General features: G+C 40.3%; 3 protein-coding genes across 4 annotated transcripts; 2 read left to right on the plus strand and 1 right to left on the minus strand.

Moving 5' to 3' along the window:
• The first annotated feature begins 6831 nt into the window (after positions 1-6831).
• zgc:92594 (E3 ubiquitin/ISG15 ligase TRIM25) lies at positions 6832-15270 on the plus strand. 2 transcript variants are annotated; one of them, XM_087835741.1, is made up of 8 exons: positions 6832-7158; positions 8117-8963; positions 9140-9248; positions 9889-9984; positions 12420-12653; positions 12935-12957; positions 13719-13867; positions 14010-15270. In XM_087835741.1, the coding sequence occupies exons 2-8, from the start codon at positions 8320-8322 to the stop codon at positions 14294-14296; spliced, it is 1542 nt and encodes a 513-aa protein (XP_087691867.1). In that variant the 5' UTR covers positions 6832-7158; positions 8117-8319; the 3' UTR covers positions 14297-15270. The 2 variants fall into 2 exon arrangements, with proteins under 2 accessions (XP_087691867.1, XP_087691874.1); XM_087835748.1 differs by having other exon boundaries at positions 8120-8963.
• A 1475-nt stretch (positions 15271-16745) lies between these two features.
• mrpl48 (mitochondrial ribosomal protein L48) lies at positions 16746-21243 on the plus strand. Its single transcript, XM_087835791.1, has 8 exons — positions 16746-16893; positions 17250-17308; positions 17542-17573; positions 17662-17747; positions 18008-18177; positions 18783-18885; positions 19005-19094; positions 19269-21243. Exons 1-8 carry the CDS (start codon positions 16873-16875, stop codon positions 19344-19346), a joined length of 639 nt encoding a protein of 212 aa, XP_087691917.1. The 5' UTR covers positions 16746-16872; the 3' UTR covers positions 19347-21243.
• On the minus strand, positions 19855-26540 carry LOC148104126 (sterile alpha motif domain-containing protein 9-like). The gene is made up of 9 exons (XM_087835798.1): positions 26482-26540; positions 23468-26246; positions 23124-23167; positions 22946-23010; positions 22587-22801; positions 22248-22504; positions 21612-21740; positions 21367-21523; positions 19855-20143 (listed from the first exon to the last, which is right to left on the minus strand). The coding sequence occupies exons 2-9, from the start codon at positions 26226-26228 to the stop codon at positions 20103-20105; spliced, it is 3669 nt and encodes a 1222-aa protein (XP_087691924.1). The 5' UTR covers positions 26229-26246; positions 26482-26540; the 3' UTR covers positions 19855-20102.
• Between the last annotated feature and the right edge of the window lie 192 nt (positions 26541-26732).

Here is a 26732-nt window from a genome sequence, read left to right on the forward strand (position 1 = left end):
ATAATCATAATAATCTGACGATACTATAATATTGGCCATATTATATTTACATTACCACAGTGAGATGATTTTAGTCTCATGAACAACATTAGCTAATTGTTATTTACTAACTAATCTTGAAATGACTGTTCAGTATAGAAATGAAAAGGACCACGCACACACACACACGCACACACGGGTGACTGTCTCCACCTAGTGGTGAATAATGGAACACCAGTGTAGAAAATCATAACAGTCTTTTTTTCTCTTCTGTACTGCAATTACTACTGTCACAAAACCCTGCACGTTCATTATATTTCAGTATGACAAAAATTTATTTCTGAGCCAAAATTATGCAACATCTCAGAACAAGCTCCATAATATTTTTCACTTAATTTTTATTCTAAGGATCATCAATACCTGCATTACACACTGTGAGAAGAATTTAGATTTCAGTCAGATCTGAGAAAAGCCACACAAACAATGCATGGGATTAATGAGTATAGTGATGAGTTTACACTATACTGTGGTCAAATCTTCTCTTTGGTCCTCTTTTAGAGTAATTTGCTGTTCTCCACACATGTGTCTGCCAGAGGAAGAAAGAGATGTGTGAACCTGGTTAGAGAAACACTGGAATCCAAACAGTCTAACTTCTAATTTCGACCAGACAACTTACATACTGTTTAGCTGTCTTGTTTTTATGTCTTAAAGAAAACAGGACCTGATATTACATGATTATTTGTTTTTTTCTCTGAAAATAGGTTGTAAAACCGTAAAAAGTCCCTTCTCCCTGGCCTCAAGGATTAATCATCACTTGTTAATATCAGATAGGATATTTGTGCATTCTTAACAGATCTGTTGCTCAAAATGAAGATTAAACACTGAATTAATCTAGACATAAAACTGGTCCAAAGACATGCAGCTTGTGGGGATAGGTTAATTGGATAATCCAAATTGCCACTAGGTGTGAATGTGCGAGGGAATGTGAGTGCGAATGGTTGTCTGTCCCTGTGTGTTAGCCCTGCGACAGACTGGCAACCTGTCCAGGGTGTACCCCGCCTCTCGCCCTATGACAGCTGGGATAGGCTCCAGTGCCCCCCGCAAGCCTGAAAAGGATAAGCGGAAGCGAATGGATGGGTGGATAAAACTGGCCATGAAATTCTTCTAGTTTCAGAACATTTCTCTCTTTAACATGTGGATAAAATAAAACATAACCATATATGGGTCACTGGTGACATGGTGTTCAGTGTAAGTACGTTATTCAGGATCTGTACCTTCCTTTTGTTGATTTCCATTTTTTTTAATCAAACCAAAAGGAAATGCACTGATGAACTTAACAACAATAAGACTTATTTAAGTTTATTCATATTCTACATAATATCTTTAATTACGAATTAAACACATTGACTATTCTTTGTCATTAAGCATTGGCAGATTTTTCATAGCTTTACAAATTGAACGCTGTTGCTTCTCACAGCAAATAACCAAACTCAATAAGTTATTAATTACTACATTATTAATTATTACATTAATTGTGTTGTATATGCAATATGCACATGGGGCTAATAATTAACATGTTATATAATATGTTATACCTTGCATAGGAAATGTCAGTGGGGCTGTAGTTGTACCAGTGTTGCTACTTATGGTATCTAATTTGAAAAGAGCAGAAAAAGAATGACAAGAGAAAATTAGAAAACTCTGACAAAATTCCAAATATCATATCTGAACCTTAATAATTCCCAGTGTGTAATAAGTTCATGTTACTCACAAATGGAATTGTAATTAAATTAAATAATAATAAATATTTTAATCTGTGGAAAAAAAAAGTTTTGTATCAAACCAAAAGAAAAAGAACTGATGCACTTGGTAGGAATAAGACTTATATAAAACCAGAAGCTGCAGGTGGCCTGTTACCAGTCCTCAGTGGAGGGAGTGCTCTCCTACTGTCCAGGTGTTTGGGACACAGGAGCCTCAACTGAGAACAGGAAGGATACACAGAGGGTAATTGCAGAGCCCAAAAGATCATTGGCTGCCACCTCTGTTTGCCATCATCAGATGACACAGTTATTTCAGGCTCCTCAAATCTAGCACGTTTTCCCTTTGACATGAAAAGACCGTGGTTGGGCAAATCAAGCAGGCCTGGAAAGCTGGTGGAGTCTGCTGCTCTGTTTTTTTGTGTAGTACTCATAACAGAGTGCAACAACCCCCCAGAAGAAAGACGGCTCAAAGCTGCTCATGCCAGGTTTGGAGTAGGTTAGATACCATTTGCCTTTGCCCTTTTTAAAATGTCATCTTTATCCTTACTGGCTTGAATTAAGCATTTCTTATAAACTTGTCCAAGAGTGTCGGCCACGTAAGAGTTGTTTGGAGCTCTTGCAACCACTGTCCGCACCCATTTTTCAGCTAGTCTTAAATTCTTGGTTTTTGTGTAATATAGACGAGAAATTGTTTGGGGGAAAACAAGAATTTCTTGGAATTTGTATGTTGCAGATTTCAATATAGAGACAGCACGGTGAAGCTTTTCTTTTTCCAAAATGTCTGTTATCAATCCTGAAAACTTTTTTTGTTTGTTTTCCCCATTTTTCTCTTTGTTAACAAATCTTTAATTAATTGTATTACACATGGTTCAGTTTGAGCAACACAAACTGAATCCATTAATTTATTCACAGTTTTACTTCAGTTAAACCCAAAGTCATTGAGTTTCTCCACAGCTTCCCGTGCTATCTCCTGGTCCATTGAAACACATTATTAATGAAGGAGATAAAAGGCTTCATTCGTTCTTCAAATGGGGGTCCTCCATGGATTGGATCAGGTGGTCTAAGGATTTGTTGACACTGTTGCATCGGGAGGTGAAACTCAGGAACGTACGCATTAATCAGTGCCAAGAAAGAGAACAGCTCCCTGGTTCTGGACACAGTAGGATTATCTATGATGCCAGTCTCCAAAACTCCTGCTACATTTTCATTTGGTTCCATGGCTTTAAGCTTAGACTTCAGAATGAAGAGGAATGTTTTGTGTCTTTCTTTAAATCCCACTGGACTAGTTTCTGAAGCAGAAACAGATACCTGAAGAGATGTGGATTAGACAGATAAACATAACATAATTACACTATCATGCATAGTGTTCACCCCATACTGCCTTCTTGGTTTATGCTTTCTGACATGAAGACTAACAAAACAAGATGCTGCATCTCTCCCAAAACACAACAAAAACCAAATCAAAACAAAAACACTAACCATAGTTGCAGCACAGATGTTATAATTTGCTATAACATTTTAACAGCTCAGCTAATGTACAGGTAAACCCTTTGAATCAAAACCTCATTCTTCATTGTGCTTTTTTTCACATGGCTCAGTCTGATGTCAGTGAGAGTGGATATGCTTGATATGGTCAAGTCAGGTGCACAGCTTACCTGCTGGGGTGCTTTTTCGCTACCAACATTTAGGGCACAATGCCCTTAACGTAGGCAGCGAGTGCTGGTTGGTTGCAATACCTGTACCTATCCAGCTGGCTTGCTCCAGTTTCCATGGGGAGCTGTGCAGGATATTCCTCTTCTTCTGAGGGCCCACGATCAATATTTTAACAACCATAACCAGTACTGGCCACTGTTTACTCGCATGGTGCAAGTTCAGCAGTCTGTGTATTTTGTTTTAAGTGTATGTGTGCATGCACGTTTGTGGTTTCTTGTTTTGTTAAAATGTACACTTTCTCAAGACTGTGTGCCGCGAGCTTGGTGCTTGGTGTCCTTGTAGAGATTTTCATTGACTTTTAACATGTTTTTAACTTGAGAGACGGATTTTGTTTTTAAAACAGCAAACTGAAGACACACCAGTAGCCGTCGGACCTTCAGTGGTGGGTCGCTCTTTTAACACTTAATATTACTACTTCATGTTATGGATGCACAGTGTGAGCATTCAGGTCGCATCAGAGTATTGGATCGTATGGTGTGAGTACCTGCATCATGACCTACAAACTTCTAACCTCTGCAATTCAATTGTACAGTTTGAGCAGGAGCTGAATCACACAAAAAAATGACACAGTGCATGCCAGCTTAACTCCGGTCCAATGTACAATTTTATGTAATCCAAGACACTGGTAAAGAATAGGTTGTGCCACGGTTAGCTTTATTGTTTTATTCTTTGTTTTATTTTGATCAACACAAAGACATTTGATTTTGATATACCTTTATTAGTCCCACAAGGTGAAATTTCATACAAATATTGGAGCATCCTTGAATCTCTACAATCTTTTCTGGTTTTTAAGATTTTGTATTTCCTGGGAATGCAATTCCCCTAGATAGCATTGTCATTTTATTTTTATTATAACCCCTTTTGATCGCTTTGTCACATCTGGACATTAAATTATCGAATCACCAAATAGATTTATGATTTATTACAGCTTGAATTGTTAGGTTCTTAACTCACAAATTTTAAATAAAGAGAAAATTTAATTGTTTTTCTGTCTTTCAAAAACAAGCAAGAGATATTTTAGCTTACTCACCTTTTAGGAGACCTGTTAGAGCTGCAGCAGGTGTGTGATGACAGGAGAGTCTCAGCCACGCCTGCTGCATACTGCACATTCCTGTGTCTTTGGTATTATGTAATATGTTCCATTGTGCTGAGCGTGATTTCATCTCTTCCTGGGAATCAAGCATGTTAGTGAGACAATTGTATTAATCTTTGTGCATTAGTAAAATACCTTCAATCATAGCTTCATTCATTTCAGCAGAAATGAAAATGAAATGAAAAGTACTGCTTTCCTATATATAGTCAGTTTACCAGCAATTTGTCTTAATGGTTTCCAAATACAGTGATATCATGCAGTATAATTAAGCTGTTGGTTTTATTATCAAATCATTAAGATCCAATACCAGCGTCTCTTAAATGGAGAAGAATGGACTGCATGGCAAATCACTAAAATTAATAAAGTTCATCCGCTGAAAGGTCCTCACAATGATCAGAATCAACTGATTTCTGTGATTTATTTATTGTAATAATGTTACTATATTCATTTAAACAAAACAGAATATTTAACAGGTCAAATTGATATTATTCAACAGATCTAGTAAACCCTTAGTTCAAAATGAATTAGGGCCCAAGCACAGAAGTGCGAAGGCCCTATTGGAATCGTTTCGTTTATTATTTTTCAGTGAAATTAATGGCCTTTAACATGTTGAACTCATTAAATTTTGTACACGTATCAGGTCTGGTGAAAAATTACATATTTTAATGGGTTCACATATGGGCGGTGCAAAATTGCTCTAGAACACCACCTATGCATTGTTAAATGAAGTCCTACAAACACATAGTTTGAGTCACATGGATTAAATTTGGTAAACATGTGTAACATGGTGAGACAAACAAAATTCAGTAGACCGATTGACGCAAACCCAACAGGAAGTCCACCATTTTCAATTGAAAGTGACATTTTGGTGCTAATTTTGCCATTTCCAGGCCCTAAACTTGTGCGAACTCCTCCTAGGGATTTGATCAGATCACCTTCATATTTGGTCAGTGTCAACTACACCGCTGAGTTTTTGTCATAGGGTGTGGACATGGCGCCACAGCAAATTCAATCTTTCACCATGAAAATCTTATTTGCTCTCCCTTCCTACATACATCATTCCTACGTTGATTGTGGCTCAAGAGTTGGGCGTTGCCGGTTCGAGCCGCGGCTTGGACAGTCTCGGTCGTTGTGTCCTTGGGCAAGACACTTCACCCGTTGCCTACTGGTGGTGGTCAGAGGACCCAGTGGCGCCAGTGTTCGGCCGCCTCGCCTCTGTCAGTTCGCCCCAGGGTGGCTGTGGCTACAATGTAGCTTACCATCACCAGTGTGTGCGTGAATGGGTGGATGACTGGTTGTGTAAAGCGCTTTGGGGTCCTTAGGGACTAGTAAAGCGCCATTTACCATTTTACATTGTTCAAGCTGGACCAAACTTCTCACATGTGATAAGGCTCCCTTGCTGAACATATTTAACTGCTATTTTAACATCAGCAACAGCGCCAACTAGTGGGAACAGAAAATGTCGTGTTTTACACTTTTGGGGTATAGCATAGAGCTGGGTGACCCAAGCCACCTTTCGTCAAAAGGCGTGACACGCTTGGAAAGATTGATATTTGTAATCAGTGGTTAGAGTCCCACCTAGTGGGAAGAGAAATTAAATCTATCAGTGTGACACCAGATCGGACTTGTTGGGTGTAGGTGTTGGGAGCAGGGGCAGATCTAGAAGGGTGGCATGGAGTGGCAAGTGCCACCCTATAATGATCCTTTGCCACCCCAAGTGCCACCCCAGTTTTGCATATGATAATGTTGTTTATTAAAATAAGATAGCATTAACAGTTTGAGCGTAGTTACAGTCAACATTGAATATAAATGCTAAAACTGAATATATTGCATAGTGTCCTGGATTTTGCCACCCTCATGCCACTCTAAGAAAATTTCTCTAGATCCCCCCCCGCCCCCGGGAGTAGCTTGACACGCCCTCTCAACACTGCTTGCAGCTTTCATTGTTTAATTGTTGTTGCATTCCATGTTTAGAGAATAAAGGCTTGTTTTCACGTTCACTTTTGCGTCTGTGTAAGTTCCGCTTCTGAGTCCTTCTGTCTTCACGGCCTCAGTCATGACAGTCCCACATCTTTGAAATGATTTTGCTAATCGTCTTTCTTAAAGACATGAGAGAAGATCATGAATCCTAAATTGTCCTCTAATTATAGAATGACTCATAACAGGGTTCAACAACCATTCTGCAACAGCCCACACTATGTAACAGCGATCCCGAGCGGCGCAATCACAAACAAATCGCGCAGTATGTATAAAATACAGATTTCCCAGGCATAGTGAAGGCGGCATTTTCCCCGCATCAACCTGCTCGGTCTCAGTCGACCAGCTGTCCGTTTGTCTTCCGCACAGGTTTGTGTCAACTCGTCCTTTTGTGTCACATCCAGAAAACTCCAGATGGGAATCTAAATGCCGGCTGTCTGGAATATTTCCCCGCGGACTAACCTGGACTGTGTGCGGACACAGAGGGAACAAGGGGGAAAAAGCGGCAGCGCTAACGGGCGGTAATGTTAACACGTTAGCCACGGCAGGTGCACCACGGCCACGACTGACAGGCTGTCAAACCGCAAAAATCACCGTTTCATCTCTTCACAAAGCTACCTTGGATACTCTGTCGAGGTAAAGGGACTTTGATGTCTGTTTGTGCCGTTTTTTGTTTTGTTTTTTAACCTATTCCCCGGCATCTCGACGGGGAGCGGGAGATTAGTGTAGCCAAGTTAGCTAATTGTCGGTTTAACACTTTAACGGACAGAGGCGATCGCAGGTTTTTAAATCCGTGACACATTAAAGGCCCTCTGTTTTAATCAAGGGCTGGACGCTTTCATGGCAGCTTTCCAGGCCTGTGCGTGTGACAGGTGCGACACTGGAAACCAGTGCTGACTACTGGGAACTGCACTTTTTTTTGTGTGTCATGTAAACAGCACGGAGCGTGCTGGCACTTGCAGCTTATCTTCAGGCTAAAGACTTTAAACAGACTGATTTTGTTAAACGTGTTCAATAAACAGAGCAAGATGGGACAAGTGACTTTGCCCTGTGGTCTCGACAAGCAGGAAGTTTTACTTTCAATTCCAGGCTTTATTATGCAGCATGTACAATTAGGAGGAAGCGAAAATGATCACGTGACACTCTCAAGCGTACTTAAAACAATAATATAAATATTTTAGAACATTGCAAGTGTTTATAACACCTGCTTTCCGTGGAAGTGCTCAACTTTCTGTTTGTTTTGGCGGTGTTTTTGTTGTTGTTGTTTATCAGTAAAAGCCAGATCTGCTCAAGTTTGCCATCACGAGAAAAGGAAAAGGCAGCACATTTTGACATTTGAGTCTCAAAGAATAATTAATACTCGTGATTTCTTTTTTTTCTGACTGTAAATGACTGGCAGCACATTTAAATTATGCAAACCAGCTGCAAAAAACTGCATTTGCCTGCTTTATTTGTTATGAAAAGCATAACAGGTAAACTGTTTTTCTCTAGGCCTTGTATGTTTATTTTTGTGTTTTTAAGCTATTAATTTGACAGAATACAATTTGAAGACATTCATTAGCAATAAACTTAAATTTGTTTCTTCTGTTTTCAGCAGCCTGCAGAAAATTAAACCACACTTTAGGAAACGTGTGGAGTCCTTTTTTCCTCCTGTTTCTTTTCCTTTTACTCTCTTCTATCCCGACCACCTCACCCTCTGTTTCCACGTCTGTCCCCCCTCATCATTGCCACTCTTTCCTATTTTGGGCCACGTCCATCTGTCTCCGGCTCATTTCCCCTGCCCTCACATTCAGTGACATGGCCTCGGCTGAGTCACCGCAGTCCAGTGTCCTTCAGGATGAGCTCACCTGTCCGGTGTGCTTGGACTTGTACCGGGACCCTCACTTGCTTCCTTGCGGGCACAACTTCTGCAAGACTTGCCTCGATCGCCTAAAGCGGCAGGCAGAGCGGAGTCACTTCCGCTGTCCAGAATGCCGTAACAGCCACCAGTGTAACACCAACTTTCAGAAAAACTTTAAACTTGCCAATATCGCCGATGACTACCGTCACAGGCGCAGGGTTCGTGCCATGCCTCCCACAGCTTTAAAATCAAGGGATCTGCCATCGTCTTCTCTCGTGCCACAACCTTGCAGGAATGGGATCGCTGTGCCATGTGACTACTGCCCTTCAGGCTCTGCCGAGGCACCGGCTGTCAGTGCTGCTGTGGACTGCTCTTCTGCTGCTTCTGTTTCTCAACAAGGGGGTGATAGCGAGGGAGCAGCAGCTCCTGCTGCTGCCGCTTCGATGTTTGCAGTAAAGACCTGCTTGAAATGCGAGGTGTCGATGTGCCAAGAGCATTTAAAGCCACATCTGGAACTGCCGGCATTCCGCATGCATCCTCTCACCGAGCCGATGAATGACTTCTGGAAGAGGAAGTGCCGTGATCATGATGAGATCTACAGGTAGGGAGGAGGAGGAGGAGATGGCCTTTTGACTTTTTCATGAAGAGTAGCTGAGTGCCTGTAAAACATTTATTTATTTACTAGTGAGGATGTCGCCCCCCCAGGCTTTACTGATTTGCTCTGTTGATCAGCCTTTAGTGTTCATTTTTATCTGAGCCCTGTTATTTTTACTCTAGATACTACTGCATTGATGACAAGATATGTGTGTGCAACGCCTGTACCATAGAGGGAGGACACTCAGGACACACGATCAAGACTCTGAAAAATACAATGAAGGATATAAAGGTACACTCTTTACCAAAATTAGAGTTTCTCCAGTCTGTAATGTTATGATGATAAAGAGGTTTTTTTTTTTTTTTTAATGGCTAAACACTGAATATACACGCACTGGCCACTCTATTAGATACATCTGTTCAAATGCTTGTTAATGCGAACATAATCAGGCATTAACTCATTTAGGTAAGTAGAAATGCTGAAATTCAAATTGAGCATCAAAATGAGGACGAGGGTACTTAAGTGATTTTGAATGGTTGTTGGCATCGCATGGTCTTGTCTGAGTATTTCAGAAACTGAGATTTTTCCCACAAAATTGTCTGTAGGATTTGTAGGACTGGTCCGAAAAAGACAAAATATCCTATGAGCGGCAGTTGAGAATTTATTTAATTATTTAAGCGGTATGAAAGAACCACAGCAGACCCGTCCACATTTTAGCGCTGTCCAGCGTATACTTTATGCCCTCAGCTGTTTCAACACTGCTTGGCTGTAGCTTTGCAGCTCCCAGTCTCACACACCACCAACAGCAACAACATATTGACAGGACGCACTTCCTATTTTCCGCTCAATTTTGGAGTCCCTTCATGTTAAACGTGAAACCGTTTTGTGCCTTCATTCGCTTTAAACTTGCTCGGCTGCTCTTGTTTGCCAGGGGGTGCTGGACAAGCAGCTGTACAGGATAGAAAGGAAGTACAGCATGGCTGAGAAAAAATTCCAGGAGCAGAAGGAGAAGGAGCGGCACAGTAAAGTAAGAGGCCTCACATTTAACTGTCTAAACATAACTGATACATTTGTTTTTAGTATGTTACCATTTGTCTTGTTTTGTTTTTTTTAAACTACTGTTATTTTGCACTTTTGTCTTTTCAATCCCAGTTCTGGGAGGCCTGTGCCTAAACATAAATACTGACTCAGCATGTGCATGTGCCAGTACTACTAGTTCTAAGTGAAGCCTTTAAGAGACTTCTGTAAAGCTCATTGCTGAGGAAAGCAGTTTCGGCATCGGTCCGATACTGACCTAAATTACTGGATCAGATATCGGAGAGAAATTAAAAAATGTAATCCGATCCATTAAATATCAAAAAAGCACCTCACAAAACTTGCGACACGGCGTAACTCGGCTCATAACCGTAGCACGTCGGAGCAGTGTGGGTCACGTGATAGAGCGGCTGTGTGTATTTGGAGCCTCGCTACCAAACCGGCATTTCATCTCCGAGAAAGTTATCCCAGAGAGAAGTAAAGCAAGTGTGTAAGTTCATCTCTGAACGTTTGTAAAGCATTCCCACGTTAAGCTTAACAACCGATATATGGAGCGACTGCCTCTTCTCTCCCCCTCCCTCTCCTGCTGCTACTTCAATCATGAAACTGATCAATGATCAGCTGATCGGCTTTTCTGTCGTGACTTCCGTCTCTTGTTTGTTTATCGCCCACTTCACACCAGAAAGAGGAAACCAGCAGCTGAACAACAGCAGAAGTTTAAGCTTGATAAGCTGTTGTTAGAATTTATTTAATATTACTATTTCTATGCAGCTGACGGCTGGTAACTGTGCAGGGGCGGATCTAGCAAAGTTTAGCCAGGGGTGCCGATAGGGCATGAACAGGGAAAAGGGGGCACAAAGACATACTTTTCTTTCTTATTCTCATTTAAAATGTCTAGCTTTTAATAAATAATTATCCGAATCTTACAAGCAAAGTTTTAATCTGATGTAAAATATAGAAGTCCATTACTGTATATAGTAACTGTTAAGTCTAATATACCCTAGTAAGCTATACTACTTTTTCCTTTGGGAAGATACCATCTGTGCAGTCTGCAGTTCTGTTGAAGAAAGATGTTGAATCTATTTAATAATTCTAAAATAATTTATTTCTGTATCTATATATACTATACTATATATATACTATATACTATATCGGCTTCATATCGGTATCGGCAGATATCCAAATTTATGATATCGGTATCGGACATAAAAAAAAAAAAAGTGGTATCGTGCCATCTCTAGTCTAAACCATACCAAAGGTTTATGAATATAAGGCCTCAGTCATCCCAAAACTAGATAAAGTCCACCCAGGGCTCTGAAGGTGCAGATTGATGCCTGTAGAGGTGCTGGGTCATCATGTTCTAAGAAGCTCTGCTGCACGTCACCTTTGAGTTAAATGGAGCCAAAGACCTCTAAACAGAAGAAACCGTTACAGCTCACAGGATGTTCATGAAAACCCCTTTGAAGTTTCTGCGGTTTGATTTGTTTTAGTGTTTTGTATATTCCATGCAGTGATGATGGGGGGACATTTTCAGCACCGGGGGGGGGGGGGGGGGGGGGGGGGGGACATTTTCAGCACCATGGAGAGCAACCTGGAGACTTTTCAACATTCATGCCCATGATGAGTGTATGACCACAACTGTACAGTACTGTGGCAAGAGGCTCAGCCACTGTCAGTTCTCCTCTGCATAGAACAGCTTGTTCAGCTTTGTCTATGTCCTCCTTGTATGACTTCCCCTTCTGCTACAGGTGTGCCTCTTGCCTCACCTGATACTGCGCTCTGAATCAACCAGCTCCACCTTTCCCATCAGCAGTCAGGCAAAGAGCACAGCCCAGCACCACCACTGTTTAACAATTTACTAACACAAAATTCGAATCCTAAAAAAGAAGTAATATGTCCAAAGTTGAGAACTTGAATGGGTTTAAAAATAAAAAATAAAAATAAGCATAACATGGTAAGGAGTATAATAAGGAGGTTTTTTTTTTTCTTTTCTTCTGCTCCCTTAATCACATAGGCTTGCTGATTGATTGATTTATTTTTAGTACCCAGGATGCCTTTGCTATGGGCACTTGTTTCTGCTTCAAAAAAACAAAGTCAGGCAATGCTCTGACTCAAGCTTGTGAGTAACTCTAAATTTCAAGATGCCTAAATAAAACTTTTGAGTTATTAATTTGAAATTTTAACATTGTAACACAAAATTTGGATTTACAGATCCTGGAAAAAAAAAATCTGTGGCAGAAATGAGCTTCCATACCTTCCCGACGCAACCCCAAAGGGGACGGTGTCATCTGGTTAGGTTAGGTGAATGTGTAAAGCACTAGACCGTTTACACATCACTTATTCATGTTGAGTAAATTAAATTCTTGCACTTTTGCACCATCTTCCAGCTGATTGACTTTTTCTTCTTTCCGTCGCTTCCCTCGTTAGAAGTTTATGGACGACACCGAGCTGTGCTTGACCCGACTGGGAGACGAGATGAAGACCAAAGCGCAGAGCTTCATCGGCAGATTGCGAGACTGTGCACGCGCTCACTGTGACATCAACGGACCGACCATTCAGATGAACATCATCAAGATCACCAAGGACCAGGCGCGCTTACAGGAAGTCCGCTGCGGCATCGAAGGTCTCATGCTCGAGAGCGACCCTTTCCGCTTCATCGAGGTGAGACTCAAACTGCGGCCGTGATTTTACTCTTAAAGCACAGAACATTTTCTTGTGACATTATTGAACTGATCCAAAGAAAGTTTATCCTGCTGAAGTTAAAAGCTGTAAAAATACCAACAAAATGCTGTCATCAAACTCTCAGACTATCCTGCTAGGATGATGTAAATGTGATGGTTTATATTCCAGGGCTGCCCACCAAAGTACAATCTGTGTGGGGAAACACATAGATTTGTTTTAATAATTGATTTATTTGTGTTGATGACTGTTTTCTTTTTCAGGCATACAGGACAAAAGGAAAATAGTAAGTCTTTTTTTTTTTTTTTGTTTAATTAATTTCTCGGTTCATCTTTGCTTTATTCTCACATCATACAGACAAAATAAAGTTTAAACATCCTAATATTTCTCACAGCTGAAATTATCTATCTGTTAGCTTATTTTTTGTGGGGAGGAAAAAACAAACAAAACACTCAGCAGCCACTTTTTTTTTTTGAATACATCTCATTGGTGCCAGGTTCTTAACTACAGAGCTACTTCAACAGGTTGCTTGAAATGTTTGAGAGATTTTGGTCCATGTTGACATGACGGTATCACACAGTGGCTGCAGATTTGCCGGCTTTACATCCATGATGTGAATCTCCGGTTCCACCACGTCCCAACGTTGCTCTATTAGATTGAGATCTGCTGACTGTGGAGATTGTTGGAGTACAGTGAACTCACTGTCATGTTCAAGAAACCAGTTTGAGATGATTCAACCTTTGTGACATGTATGTTGCTGCCATGCAATTGGCTAATTAGATATTTGCATTCAGCAATTCAACAGGTGTACCTAACAAAGTGGCCGCTGTGTGTGTGTATATCACAAAAAAACATTAGAAGCATGATAGATAGATGATAGAAGCTTTTACCAGCACATATAGTAGTTTTACTTAAGCTGATTATTATAGACTGACTGAAGTGCTTAGTTATGTCTCAGCATAGTTGCAAACAATTAGCGATTTAAGACGTGTGTATACATGGATGAAGGAAACAAACTGTCACTTCTTTTGTCTTGGTGCACTTTAGTTACCGCAGGCAGCTAAGGAAAAACATGTTTTACCCAGAGTATGTCGACATGGAGACGGAGGGTGTGGGAATGACGATGGAAGAGGAAATGAGAAAATTTCTGGAAGATGAGCTCCGGCCTCACATTAGCGATGCTATCAATTCCCTGTGTAAGAAATATTCAGTCATTTGCTGACATTCGTCACTGTGTCTGAAACTGCTTCACGAGCCTCTAACCCGAAAACATCTGGCAGCGTAACGATTTGTGCTGTTTCAGCTCTGCTCAAACTTCTGTTTCGTTTTCTCCATCAGGCTACGTTTCTGATCCCGAGGAGGAGCAGGACGAGAATGAGGAAGAGGCTCCGGAGGAGGACGAGGAGGAGGACGATGAAGATGAAGACGACCTAGATGACAGCAGCGAAGAGGAAATGAGAAGCGAGGGGGAGGAGGAGGAAGACGATGAGGAGGAAGATGGGGTGGGACCGCATGATGATGATTACAGCCCGGAGGAAGAGGAGGAGGAGGAGGATGTTGAAGAGGAGGAAGAAGAAGAAGAGGATGGGGATGAGGAGGAGGATGACGAAGAAAGAGGAGTTTAATAGCATTATTTTCCACCTAATGAAGCACTTTGAAGTCGATTCTCGACTGTGGATGAGTGCACAGTCACATGACAAATCGCTAGTCTTCGTGTTCGCAGAATGTGAAGATTAAGACTCAAGAAGCCCCACAATTTGCCTCTAACCCTCACACAGCATCCAGACACATGCCGGGCAGTGAAAGCCTCCAGTTCAGCTGGACTTGAAATAAATCAAGGGCTGAGAATGTGTTGAAGTGACTTTCACCCTAAACATGTGTCGCACACTGGCAAACCTAATTCAGGTGCTTTCCTTTAGAATCATTCGCTGTACATGAATGTGAATGTATAACGGCTCAGTTTGGGAAACCTTTGCACGTCTGTGACGCCAGATTTTCGAGCACTTTGCCAAAAAGATTTTTTAGAAAGTGTGAGAATTTACTCTTTCACCTTGTTAGCTAGATTCGCTCTAGCTTGATTGAAGAACTTTCTGCAAAACGTTTGATACAACAATAGCTCCAAAGAAAGCCCTTCGATCAGAACTTCTGCTGAAGGCTCTGAGAAATCTGCTGGAACAGAACCCGTGTATGAGCTTGTGATTGTTTCAGCATTGTAAGCCAAAGAGAAAAGGTTGTGAGTGAGAGTGTGTGTGCATGCATACTTTAGGAGATGTTTGTCTGCTTGGCATGGTGTTTAAAGAAATGTGCTAACAGAAGTTTACTGCAGAATGACTTTTTGCTTTTTGTGCTTTAAAAGCAGTTAACGCATTTACAAACATGTAAAAACAAAAATAATTGTTCCTATGCACAGTTCATACATTCTTCTTAAAATACCAGTTTTAGGTGATGTGTACTTTCGCACTTTACTACTGTTAAGGCTGTGGTACACCTGAAACCCTTGAATGTCGACAGCTGATTTCCATTTTGATAAAATTATTTGAGGGGCCAAACTTCAGGAATTGTAAAAATTAAAAATAATAATAAAAGCCTGGTGAATGTGCACGGTTGTCACGGTGTTCTTTATGTTGCTGGAGAAATGTGACGTAAGAGTTTATAATTTTGCTTTGTGTACAGGAAACGCATTACTGCAGTTTGATTAGGACATTTAAAGCTAACAGGCTGAAGACGTTAAACACAGGAAAATGGGCAAGAAAGAAAATAAAACAAATATCACATATCCCTAGCATCCTCCTTTTCTGTCACACCAACCTTCTGTATGTACTCCTCCATTACATCCATGAACCTCATCTGTGCTCTTCCTTTTTGCCTGGCAGCACCACCTTAAACATCTTTAGCTGTCCCTCCAAAATCCACATTACTATTCTTGTCCTTTCTGGTCACTCCCAGTGAAAATTTTAGCATCTCCAGCTCAGTCGCCATCTCCAAACCACACATCACAGCAGAGCTAACATCTTGTAAACCTTCCCTTTCAGTCTAGCTGCTATTCTTTCACTCAGATACTCTTCCCTGCCTGCACGGTCTTGTTCACCTCTTTGTTAACTGTCTGTTGCTTTGGTTGGCCATAGGTATTTAAATTCAGTCTCCATTGCTACCTCTCTTCCACCTGCTCTCACTACAGGTCGCAACATCATATGCAAACATAGTCCACAGACACCCCAGCCTGACCTCATCGGTCCATCACTGCAGACTGATAATAATAAAATCTTAGGCCCTTAGTAAGTGGGATAGTTTAGAGACAGCTTTCAGTACAGGAGTAGCCCGTTCAACCACGCAAGTCATGGGGCCCCAATATATTTCACTACACTGTAGAGGAGAAGCAACCACCTGCTCTAGTATTTAAACTGTTGTGTATTATTGGCCTATAACATGTCGAGCTCATTCTGAGCCAGAAAGAAAATTCCTGTCACAAAGTGACTTTTGCATATCCATATTTATCTGGGTGAAAGTGTCACTGACATCAAAAGTCTCTTCTTCACGAGAGGTGGAGCCAAGAGGGAAGCATGGGTTGTTTTAACATGAATCACAGTTCTACAAATACATTTTAACTGCCCCAAGGGAGTGCATTTTAATGCAGAGGACAGAGCAGCAGTGCCAGATCTAGAAAACTACATCATGAGGGTGTAAAGGAGGGGCAAGATGTCCAGGCAGGGTGGCAAATACCATTTCTTCTTTATATCTTCAAAGAAAATAAACGTTTTGGACAAACAAGCAATTAAGACAGCTGAATAAATATCAAGAAGAATATATAGAATATAAAAAAACAACATCAAGACAGAGTACGAGTTGAAGTGCTTGAAAGTAGTGCAATGGTCTTAGTTTATACTTTTAAAACAAGCCAATTCTTTATTCTACATATAGCCGCTCTGTAAATCATGTTGTCTACAGGTTATTTACCAATATAAGGAACTATATTAGGCATTAAAAACAGAACACACAGAAACATCTGTAATCACGTTTTGGCACGACACCCGGAACGGTTGTACTCCCGTGTTTAACCGACGGACAAAAAACAGCACGGACTTCCGGCGTCTGCACCAGTGCGTGTGTTATTGCATGTTATTCATCCTAAGCAGATGTAGTTTTGTGAGGAGTTTCGTCTGAGCATATCTGACATTAAATATCGACAGAGAGAGGCGCAGTGATGAATCCTGTCTTCCGGAAGGTGACGTCCCGCTTATTTGTTTTTTCTCTGCTAAAGGTTTGCTGACTTCACAGAGGTCACAGCTGTGCTGGAGCTAAGTTAGCTTCCTGTCAGTCTGCGGCCAGAATGAGCCCCGTGTTTGTGTCGTTGTTGTCTTTTCTGGCTCCTGTAGAGGTAACTGGAAAAACAGAGGATGTTGTAGATGGAGCTGCCAGGCAAGGAGGAAAAGAGGAAGACCACAATGGGGGTTTATGGTTATACTGAAGGAGGATATCCAAATACTGCTGTGCTTCATAATTTCCGGAATACACTGTTAAATTTAAATGAATGTGATAAATAGTGGATTTGACAGGTGATGTTGTTCTGTGCGTCTCCAGGTGCAGGCGTCTGTCGCACAGCAGGCGCTCCTGCTGAATAAAGCGCTGACACCTTGCCGGTAAGTCTTTGCCTTTTTCGGTTGTCCCAGTTGTAGACATTATATGTTTAATTTAATTAAGCATTTAGGTTAAATTTATCAGTTTTTAAAACAGATTGAAGCACAGACATTTACAACAAGTCTCAATTGTTAGACCGTAGAATTTTTTTTATGTTTCTAAACACATCGCGGTGAGATGATTTCTCTCCTTCTGATACTATTTATGATTAATCTGTGTTCTGTAATCTTTAAAGGGCTGCACCGTCCATCCGGCATCCTGTTTGGTGTAAGTATTTGTGTCCTGTGTATGCAAATCAATGCAAACTGCTCGTGGTGCTGCAGAATATTTAAAGTGTTGTTTGTTCTCTTCTTAGGCACACACTCTGTAAATGAACGACAGTACAAGGGCATGCCAACCCACGGCATTGGGAGGTGGAAATATCTGTTACCTAAGCAAGCGGTAAGACTCCAAGTGGAGAATATATTGATTGGCTACCTGCTAAATCCAGAATTGAAAATAAAAACATTCTCCTCACACACACAGTTTTGAATAATCACGCCCATTTCATCTTAAAGACCTCATACCACCAGTGTCCTCACAAAACTCTTCAGTGTCAGACTGCTGGCTTACTTGTGGTTCCCAGAGTGAATTTTAAATTGTTTGCAGGATAGAGTTAACTAAAGACACTGTCTGGCCCTTTTCTGTTTTGTTGCTTTTAGCCGAGGAAAAAGAAGGACAAGCACCAGATGAAACGGATCATGTCTGCGACAGATACAGCGTACGGCACTCTGAATGTGAACGTGTCAGGATATGACATGACTGTCGTGGAACATTACTCCCAGTACATCCATAACTTCTGCAACCGGCTTGGCATCAAAGTAGCAGACAGGTGAGGACGTTTGGATGGCAGGTCTGAGGTTTCTGATCACTGCAGGTCAGCAGGTAACATTTAACTGAGTCACTTAAGGAGCTGAGATGCAAACCATGTCAAGTTCAATAGGAAAATTTCCATTTTCTGCTATAACTGCCCCCTGTTCATTAAGATTAGATGTTTGAAGTTAAACTGTTTTTATTCTTTTCCATATATGAACAACATTAAATATGATTTGGATTATTTTATTGGTAGACCGGGTATCAAAGGTCCCCGTCTCCTCTCTTATGTGCGGATAATTAACAATTCACTCAGCAGATGGAAACATAGTTAGGATGAACTGCAGGTTTGTATAAGTTGTTTTTCCCTGTAAAGGATGGAATAAGAATTGTTTAGATATGTGTTTCACATGAAGGGACTGACACAGTTAAACTGTCAAAGCAACAGTAAGGATGGTAGATGATAAAGTTTTAAACCTTGATATATCAGACTTTGGTCACTAGATGGCAGCAGAGTTCCTCTGCATCTGCCAAATTCTCATCTGACAAATATATTACAGTGAGTTGTTTTTTTCTGTGTAGTAGACTTAAGCTTTAATGCTCTTTAATGCTTCCCACATACAGCTATGCTTTACCAAGAAAGAGCACAGAGGTCATGCTGATGCAGGAGCAAGGCACCAAGACGTACGTCGATGCTGTCCTCAAGACTCACCACCGAGTCATTCAGGTAAGACCTGGCTTGTTGTGTTTTTTGGGGTTTTGTTTGTGCTCAAACTGCAGGTGCTGCAGGTGTACTGAGAGGTTTTAAAGACCTAACTGCTAACTGTGTTATTATTTTTTGTCCAGCTGAGCACTCTGAACGCCGCGCTGTGTCCCGTCTTCATGGACGTCCTCTTAAAGAATCAACCAGAGGGAGTTCAGCTCTCTGTGACGGAGGTGAGTTAGCTGTTGCATGTTCATCTTTTAGTCCATAACTGTTGGAGAACATTAGAAGTGCTCACTATAACCAACCAGACTCCAGCTTACTCTTAAAAGCAATGTGCATGTGTAGTTTTTGGTCATATCATAATTTTTAGTACTAATCCACTTTTCTCCCTCTGAACCTCTCAGCACACCGAAGCTGATTTCCAAGCACGGTTCAAGGCGCGTCCAGAGCTGGAGGGGCTCATCGCTCAGATGAACCAATAACTTTCCACCTCATTATGTACAAGTATCAGTTTGATCTAATTTATTACCCATCATTCCTCAGTAGCGTCCTGTATAAATGGATTCTCTGAAATGGAAAAAAAACCTGTGCACATTAGTCTCATTTTGTGACCTTTGGGAAATAAAACCACACTCATTTTTCCATCTTAAAATATTTTCATATTTATTTTTCTGGTTCTTCTGCTACATTGTAAACTTTGTTCACTTTAATACACATCATGTCACTGTACTTTTTTTAACCTTTGGACACAAAATGTAGCATTTTTAATTTCTATGACTAAAAGTTAGAATTGTAGCAGTCAGGTATTTTTTAATTTAAATATAAAAGTTCACAATATTTTATTTGCCCGTATTCTGAGTAAAAATTAACATTTGTATCCCATGTTGTAGAAAAACATAAAAGAAATTAAATTACACAGATAAAAACAAGATAAACAATTTAAAATAATAAAGGTAGTTTTTTTAAAACAAGAGAAAGATATATATTTGGTTGAGTTAAATAAAATAAAAATAAAAAACTTTTAAAATGTGGTTCATATTTTTACATTCCCTAAACAATACATTGAGATCCCTCAAGCTCATAGATGAGAAACCTCAGAGACTTTATCCCTTGGACTTCATAGAGCTCATCTTTGAATAATCTCTCATTTGGCTCATTTAAATTTCTCACAGCATCAAATTTCTCATTGGAGATCAGATCTTTTTCCTGGAGTTTGTCTAGAACGGCTGCTGCCTCGCTCACTGTCCATCAGAGCTGTTGAATGGCGATCCACGAAATGCTGCCCAGAAAAATAAAAAGCAAATGTAAAACATAACAAAACACAGTAATGCTCTACATTATAGTCATGAAAAAAGAAGCTGTTTTCAGTTATAAGGTTTTACATATCAGCACCTAATGAAAATCTCCTGGTCTTCACAAGACTGTAAAATTACTGAAACTTTAGATGAACAGCAACATGACATCATTATTTAGTGGAAAATTAAACCAAAATGCTACATAACTAAGCACACTGCTCCCCGTGCAAGTAAAAGCCAGGTGCTGATACAGAAATGCACTTGATTATTGATAATCAGCATCTCTACGAAAGCAGTCGTTCAGTAGTTTCCTAGTCTGGAGCATTCAGGTGTGTGTTAACACAATTCCAAATAGGAAAGCAATAATAATTTTTAAAAAGACATTGCTGATGTTCTTCAGTCTGGGAAGAAAGATCATTCGCAAACAGAAAACATTCAAGACAGCTTCCAGTCAACACAGGAGTCACTATCCCAGTAAATTCATCCCAGTATCAGAGCATGCCCTGCTCAGACAAACTGCAAGAAACCCAAGAGCTACATCTGAGACTCTGCAGGCCTCAGCATGTTAAAGTTAATGAGAGTACAATTAGAAAAAGACTGAACAAGTTTTGAACAGGCTTTTTTTGGAAAGAGGGAAAATCTCTTCTATCTAAAAAGAACAGCAGTAATGCTGCATGTTAAAAAAAAAAAAAGCAATATATTTTGGACAGGTGAGACCTAAGTAGGCATGTTTGAACAAAATACCGAGCATTACATTTGGAGAAAACCAAACAGCATATCAGCACAAACACCTCAAACCAACTGTCGAGCACGGCGGTGGAAGGGTGATGGTTTGGGCTTTGTTTTATAGCAACGGGATCAAACTGGAAATCATGCAAAGAGACAGTGATCCAGACCACAGCGAGAACTTTACAGCAAATGGGTGAAAAAGAAAGACTGCTTTTTGTTTCTCTCAAGTTTGTTTTTAGGTTGTTTCAGAACCCAGTTTTCTTTTTAAAATATGTCTTGATAAGCAACACATAAGATTTGTAAAAGGAATTTACTTTATAAAATAATCATGGATTAAAGCGAACCTCTTACCCTGTTCTTGGTGAATACTTGTGCTTAATAGTCATCTGGAATAAAAGGGCTCAAGCTGGTCAAATACTGGCCTGGTCTAAATACTTTAGATGAGCTACGTTAGGGCAAAAACGTATAAAACACTAACCTGTTCCGATAGTGCACGTCCAGACGATGTCCTTTTCCTTTCCTCCCCTGCGCTCAACTTCAAGTTTCAGTTTTAAGTTTCCGAAGTCGCTTTTCACATTTCCAATGACCACCTCAAAGAAATTAGTGTCGCTCCACTCCAACATGAACTGCTGTTTCTGTAGACAAAACATTTTATGGAAACTTGAGGATTTTTGCTGTTTCTATGTTATGGTGCAATGAACAGAAGTGCAGCTTAGTCCAAACCTCAGGGCAGATGTCTGCTGTGTCCCAGTCTGTTGAGAGGTAGAAATAACTCTCCAGCTGTACAGGGTCAATAGGACTTGTCTTTCGGATTTTTCTGAATCCGTCAGATTTCTCCTTCTTCTCCACTTCCTGAAACATGGAAAAATGGACCATTCTTCACATACAAGTAATGGTTGGAAATCTTTGGGAATGTTCACATCTATTCATGTCTTTAATGAACATATGTGTTTGTGTTTATATCAAGATGAGAACATTGATTTGCACTACTGCAATCCATGTAACTGAAAAGGGAAAATGCCAAGCAAACACAAGTAACAACTACAAAGTTAAAAAAAGCTCAAAGCTGTTCAAAATACAGCTTTTGAAAGAATTATTAAAAAACATTAGCATAAAGATGGCTGTAAGTTCTTAACTTTTAATGCAGTTTTCTCTGCCTGAAAGTCAGTAATGTTGTCAGTTGGGTTGTCAAAACATTTAGAGACCAAACTCTATTAATTTGCTGCCTTGTAGTGTCACTGTGTTTTTGTATTTATCAATGAGAGCAGTTTATTTCTCTGTGTTATTATATATCACCTTGATGATATTTTTCCTCACTTCTACTTTATATTGTTGCTCCAGTATGTGGCATTGTATTACCTGTTGTATTAGAGGATCATGTGGGAGCAGGTAAACGTGCAGAGTGAGGCCAGATGTGATTTGCATGTATATCAAGACATCAGCAAAAACTTTTAGATATAGGCCCAGTTTCTTTAGGATCATGGCTCCTCTTAGAGAGAACTCCGGCTTGTTTAACTTCACATGGGATGATGTCATTTCAGACACTTGCTCCAAATAATCTCCACTGCTGTCCACATGCAGAACTCGAAATATGTCTGACATCGCTGCATTTTCACCTGCAAAGCACAAACAGTCATGTGTGCATAAATATCTTTATTAGTGTAATAAAACAATCATATGCGTTTTACGACTGCTCACCTGTACAGATCCAGTGCGGCAGACGGACTTCCTCTAGCTTCCCATCTGTGACTTTGATGTCCATTAGGGGTCCTGCTGGTATGTAGTCCATGCATACAGGTTTCCTCATGAATCGCTCCCATGAGCTAAACTGGTATCTGAAGCTGACGGTTTCCTTACAAACCCACCGCAAGGCAGACTCGCTGCATTCATATTTGCCACTTTCAGACTGCAGGCTGAATTTGAATAGACAAGGCAAAATGCTCTGTTATGCTCTGTTCACATGCACAAACAGAAATGGCACAATGCAAATAGTACAAAGTGGTACTTTAAACCCAAACCACTTCATTGTGTGTCTTGTAATTAGTGATAACCTTCACCTGTAAGTATGAACCTTGTCCATTATCTGGACTTCAGGTTTCAGCTTCGTCCACGGACTGGAGTCCTGTTGTACAAGATATTTTTACATTGTCATGGTCATTGAAATTGTAAAATTTTTACAATTATTGTAAGATGCAATAAATGAGTAGAAATAAATCCACAGAAACAGAGACTTACCATTTCATTGCCAAAAGCTTTCAGAAGTCTCTCAGAAGGTTCTTCTTAAAGCAAAGTTAACGTTTAAAGAGCTAGCTCACAAAATTCAATAATTCTAGCACAATTTTAACATTACTTTAACTTGTGCGAGATTTCTATATGATATAAGTACATAAAAAACATGCTTTTTAATCTTAGCATCTTTAACGCAGAAAAATGGAGGAAACACCATTTGGTCATGTAAAATTAACAACCTAGCAGTATTAAAACAACTATTGTCATTATAATATGAAAAAATGTAATACTCAAAGAGGAAAGCATTTAATTTGTTAAGGGAAAAGATTTTAATAGTTTAATTTTCTTACCCTCAGTTCTTCTGTGAACGTTGTAAGCAACAGGACCTCCGATTGTAAATCCAAGATAAAAGAACACATGGCCTGAGTTCCAGAGGCTGTCTTTTCGGTTAACATTCAACTTGATCTCTGTGCCGCCAAATGTTGCATACAGCCTGTAATTTCTCACCACCCCTTTAACCCTGAGAAGTTTGCCTTGGACTGTTGGATCAGTGAAAATATCGTCGTTCCTCCAGTTTGTGTTTGAGGCTTTCAGTGCATCTTGAGTCCACAAGATCTCAAGGTTGCGTCTGTGAACAAGTCTGTTCAGACCCTGACCCGGTCCAAGAAAAAATATGGGTCGAAGGTACCTTGACTGAAAGAGTGACTTATATTCTTGTTCATAGGAATGCAGAATATTTTGGATTAAATGAGGGAGGTCAGAGGCCAATTCGTCTTCACCATCTGTAGGCCAACACAACAGCAGAGCTAACATGTGAAACACGGGTTGCATCTCAGGAGCCAATGGCATTTTCTCTGTAAAGCTGCTTTGGTAGTCGAAGCTGGAGGGAGGTTCTTTCATATTTATCAGCATGATATTGGCCAGAACGTAGTTGAGTAAGGCATGTGTAGTAGAATGGTTGTGTTGGCAGATTTCTCTCCACCATACAGCAATGTCCTTGGTGTCTGATCTAGTGCATCTTTCAAGACATGAAAGTACTCCCGGAGAAGTGACAGCCAGTTTTTGTTTAAGTTTGTGGAAGGTTTTCTGGAGTTGATCACTTGGTTCTGCGTCTCCAACATACTTTTTGTAGCATTCTGTCGTTTTTAGTGAAATGTAGGCTGAATCGTCTCTTTTAACAACAGAATATGAATACGTTAAAAACGTGTCAAAAAATTCAAATCTTTTCTCAACCAAATCTCTGAGGCTGTTTATTAGCTCCTTAAACCTGAAAAGTTTCTCATCTCTGAGGGATTTCAGGACAGAGCCCAGAGACACAGTCTTTGTGAGAACTTGCTTCCAAAGTTCATCATGTCTGATAAGATGGTCATACAACAGGCTGCAAACTTCCAGATAACCAAACAACCCTCCGGTGTTTAAAGCACGCAAGACTTTTACATTCCCATCTCCTTGTTTACCCTTTGCATGTTCATTCTCAGCAAGTCGTTCCTCATCTTCGAAAGCTTCAATGGCTTTTTGGGCAAGTTGTAAAATTTCTCTTGGCTTGGCAGAAACGTTTAAGTTCTTCAGGTGGATCTTATGGACTTGGCCTAGTGTATCTGCAACAAATGAACTCCAAGGAGCCCTCCGCTTTGCTTCTTTTGCCCAGATTTCTGCATTGTGGTAGTCTTCTAGTTGAATATAATAAAAACGAGCAAGAGTTTGTGGAAAAAGTGGGTTGTCATCAAATTTTTTTGAAGCCACCTTCAAGACCGACAGACTCTGACTTTTGCATTCCTTTTTGTCATCATCTTCTGTCTTTGTAATATCTTGAATCAGTCTGGAAAACTTTTCTTTCCATTCTTTAATGCCATCAGTTGGGTCCTCTATTACCGTAATTTCTCTTTTATTTAGCATGTCTTTGATAAACCCAAGTAAATATGGAGGAACATAACTTCTGCAAAAACTGTTCAAGAGATTTCTTGTTGTGTCACTTCTGGTCACACCTGCATCACCCAACAGTTCAGTGCAATACTGAGCTATCATATTGTGAGCCATACAAAACTTTTTTTCAGCTCTTCCATCTTGTTGGAAGGTGACGATCAGATGACTGAAAGGCTGCATTTGATCCTCCAGTGAAAAGTCATCTTCATCTTCGTGTCTGAGGAAGTCCAGGCACTGAGACTCCAGGATATATGAACCTGGTACGTAGGCGTTCAGCAGACACAGGAAGGCAGCAAGCTGCATCTTCAGTGGCTTATTTGTTCTTTTGATATGTTCTAATGTAGCACATGCGTTCCTGATGTAGGCTTCAGAGAAATTAGACTGCAGAATGTTAAAACCATGAAACTGCTTGCACCGATCACCAAATCTTCTGCCAAGCTCTTCTTTTTTCACATCAAAGTCTGCTTGCTCTCTGTCTGAGAGAGATTTTTTGAGAATAATAGATTTTCTCATTTTCCTCTTGAACATTTGTCTCAGTTCATAAGAACGCGCCTTTTGGTGGATAATCCCGTCACTGCTTCTCACACAGTTCAGTAAAATTACCACAGGCAAATCAATTTCTATATCCTGTTCAGCAATCTCTTCCATAATCCTGTCCTGGAGGATGTCCAATATGAACTCATCATTTAGTAACAACAGTACTGTTTTCTGGTGGCCATGGCTACCTGCTGTAAAAAGGCAGACCACATCTTGCGCAACTTTTGTGATATCTAATGTTGAGCCTGTCAAAACAGCACATTTGAAGGTTTTCCTCAAGTCCCACAACACCTGCATAGCCAGTGTGGTTCCCCCACATCCTTGTTGATGAAACAGTTTAATTGCTGATGTCCCAGGGCCTTTTCTTCTCAGGTGAATTTGTTCTTTGAGGGTTTCATATCCATCTCGTTTGATAAAAGGAGTTGCAGTGCCATCTGACACTGCTTGTTCACTGATATAGAAGTTTAACCAGTTCGGTGGGGCCCCTCTGTAAAAGTTTTCCTCCACTTGCTCAGCGTGTTGAGGTTCAACAAACTCTCCTTCAAACTGACTGGTGTAGAGGACATCCAAAAATGAGAAGGAATCACTGATTTTACTCCTTGCATCTGCTTCTCCACCTTCAGCAGTGGTCAGGGCTGGTCTATTTGCCATCTTCACACTTTCACTTTGCTTCACCCTAATGAATTTTAAACGAAACAAACATGAGCCCGTCTTATGTCTTAGCTTAAACTATTTGTAATTTAGGTCCTACATTCACTTTATGGAATGTGATACATTTAAATAGCCATTTCATTGCTGGTCAATCACATAAAATAAATATAGCCTTCTCCATGTAAAGAACCAGACACTAACTTCAATTAAAACTTCCATTTGTCATTTGCAGATCTTAAGAGATTTTTCTTACCTTCTCCCAAATTACACGGACAGCTCTAAAGACCTGCTATTATGTGTGTGTTCAAGCACTGGGACCGTGAATGTGTCGTGTAACCCGGAAGGTAGTCGTCACACCCAAAGCAGGTTGGGATAATCAGGTACAGACATGTACACGTCTACATGAATGTTGAATGTTAGCGCAGTTCCAGTTTTAGAGTAGTTTAAAAAAAGGAATGAGTCAATTTATCAGCACATTCTCTTTCTGTTTTTTAAAAAAGCAGA

The sequence above is a fragment of the Neolamprologus brichardi genome, chromosome 3 (assembly GCF_056152115.1).
Source record: "Neolamprologus brichardi isolate AB-2024 chromosome 3, ASM5615211v1, whole genome shotgun sequence".
NCBI classification, from domain to species: Eukaryota; Metazoa; Chordata; class Actinopteri; order Cichliformes; family Cichlidae; genus Neolamprologus; species Neolamprologus brichardi.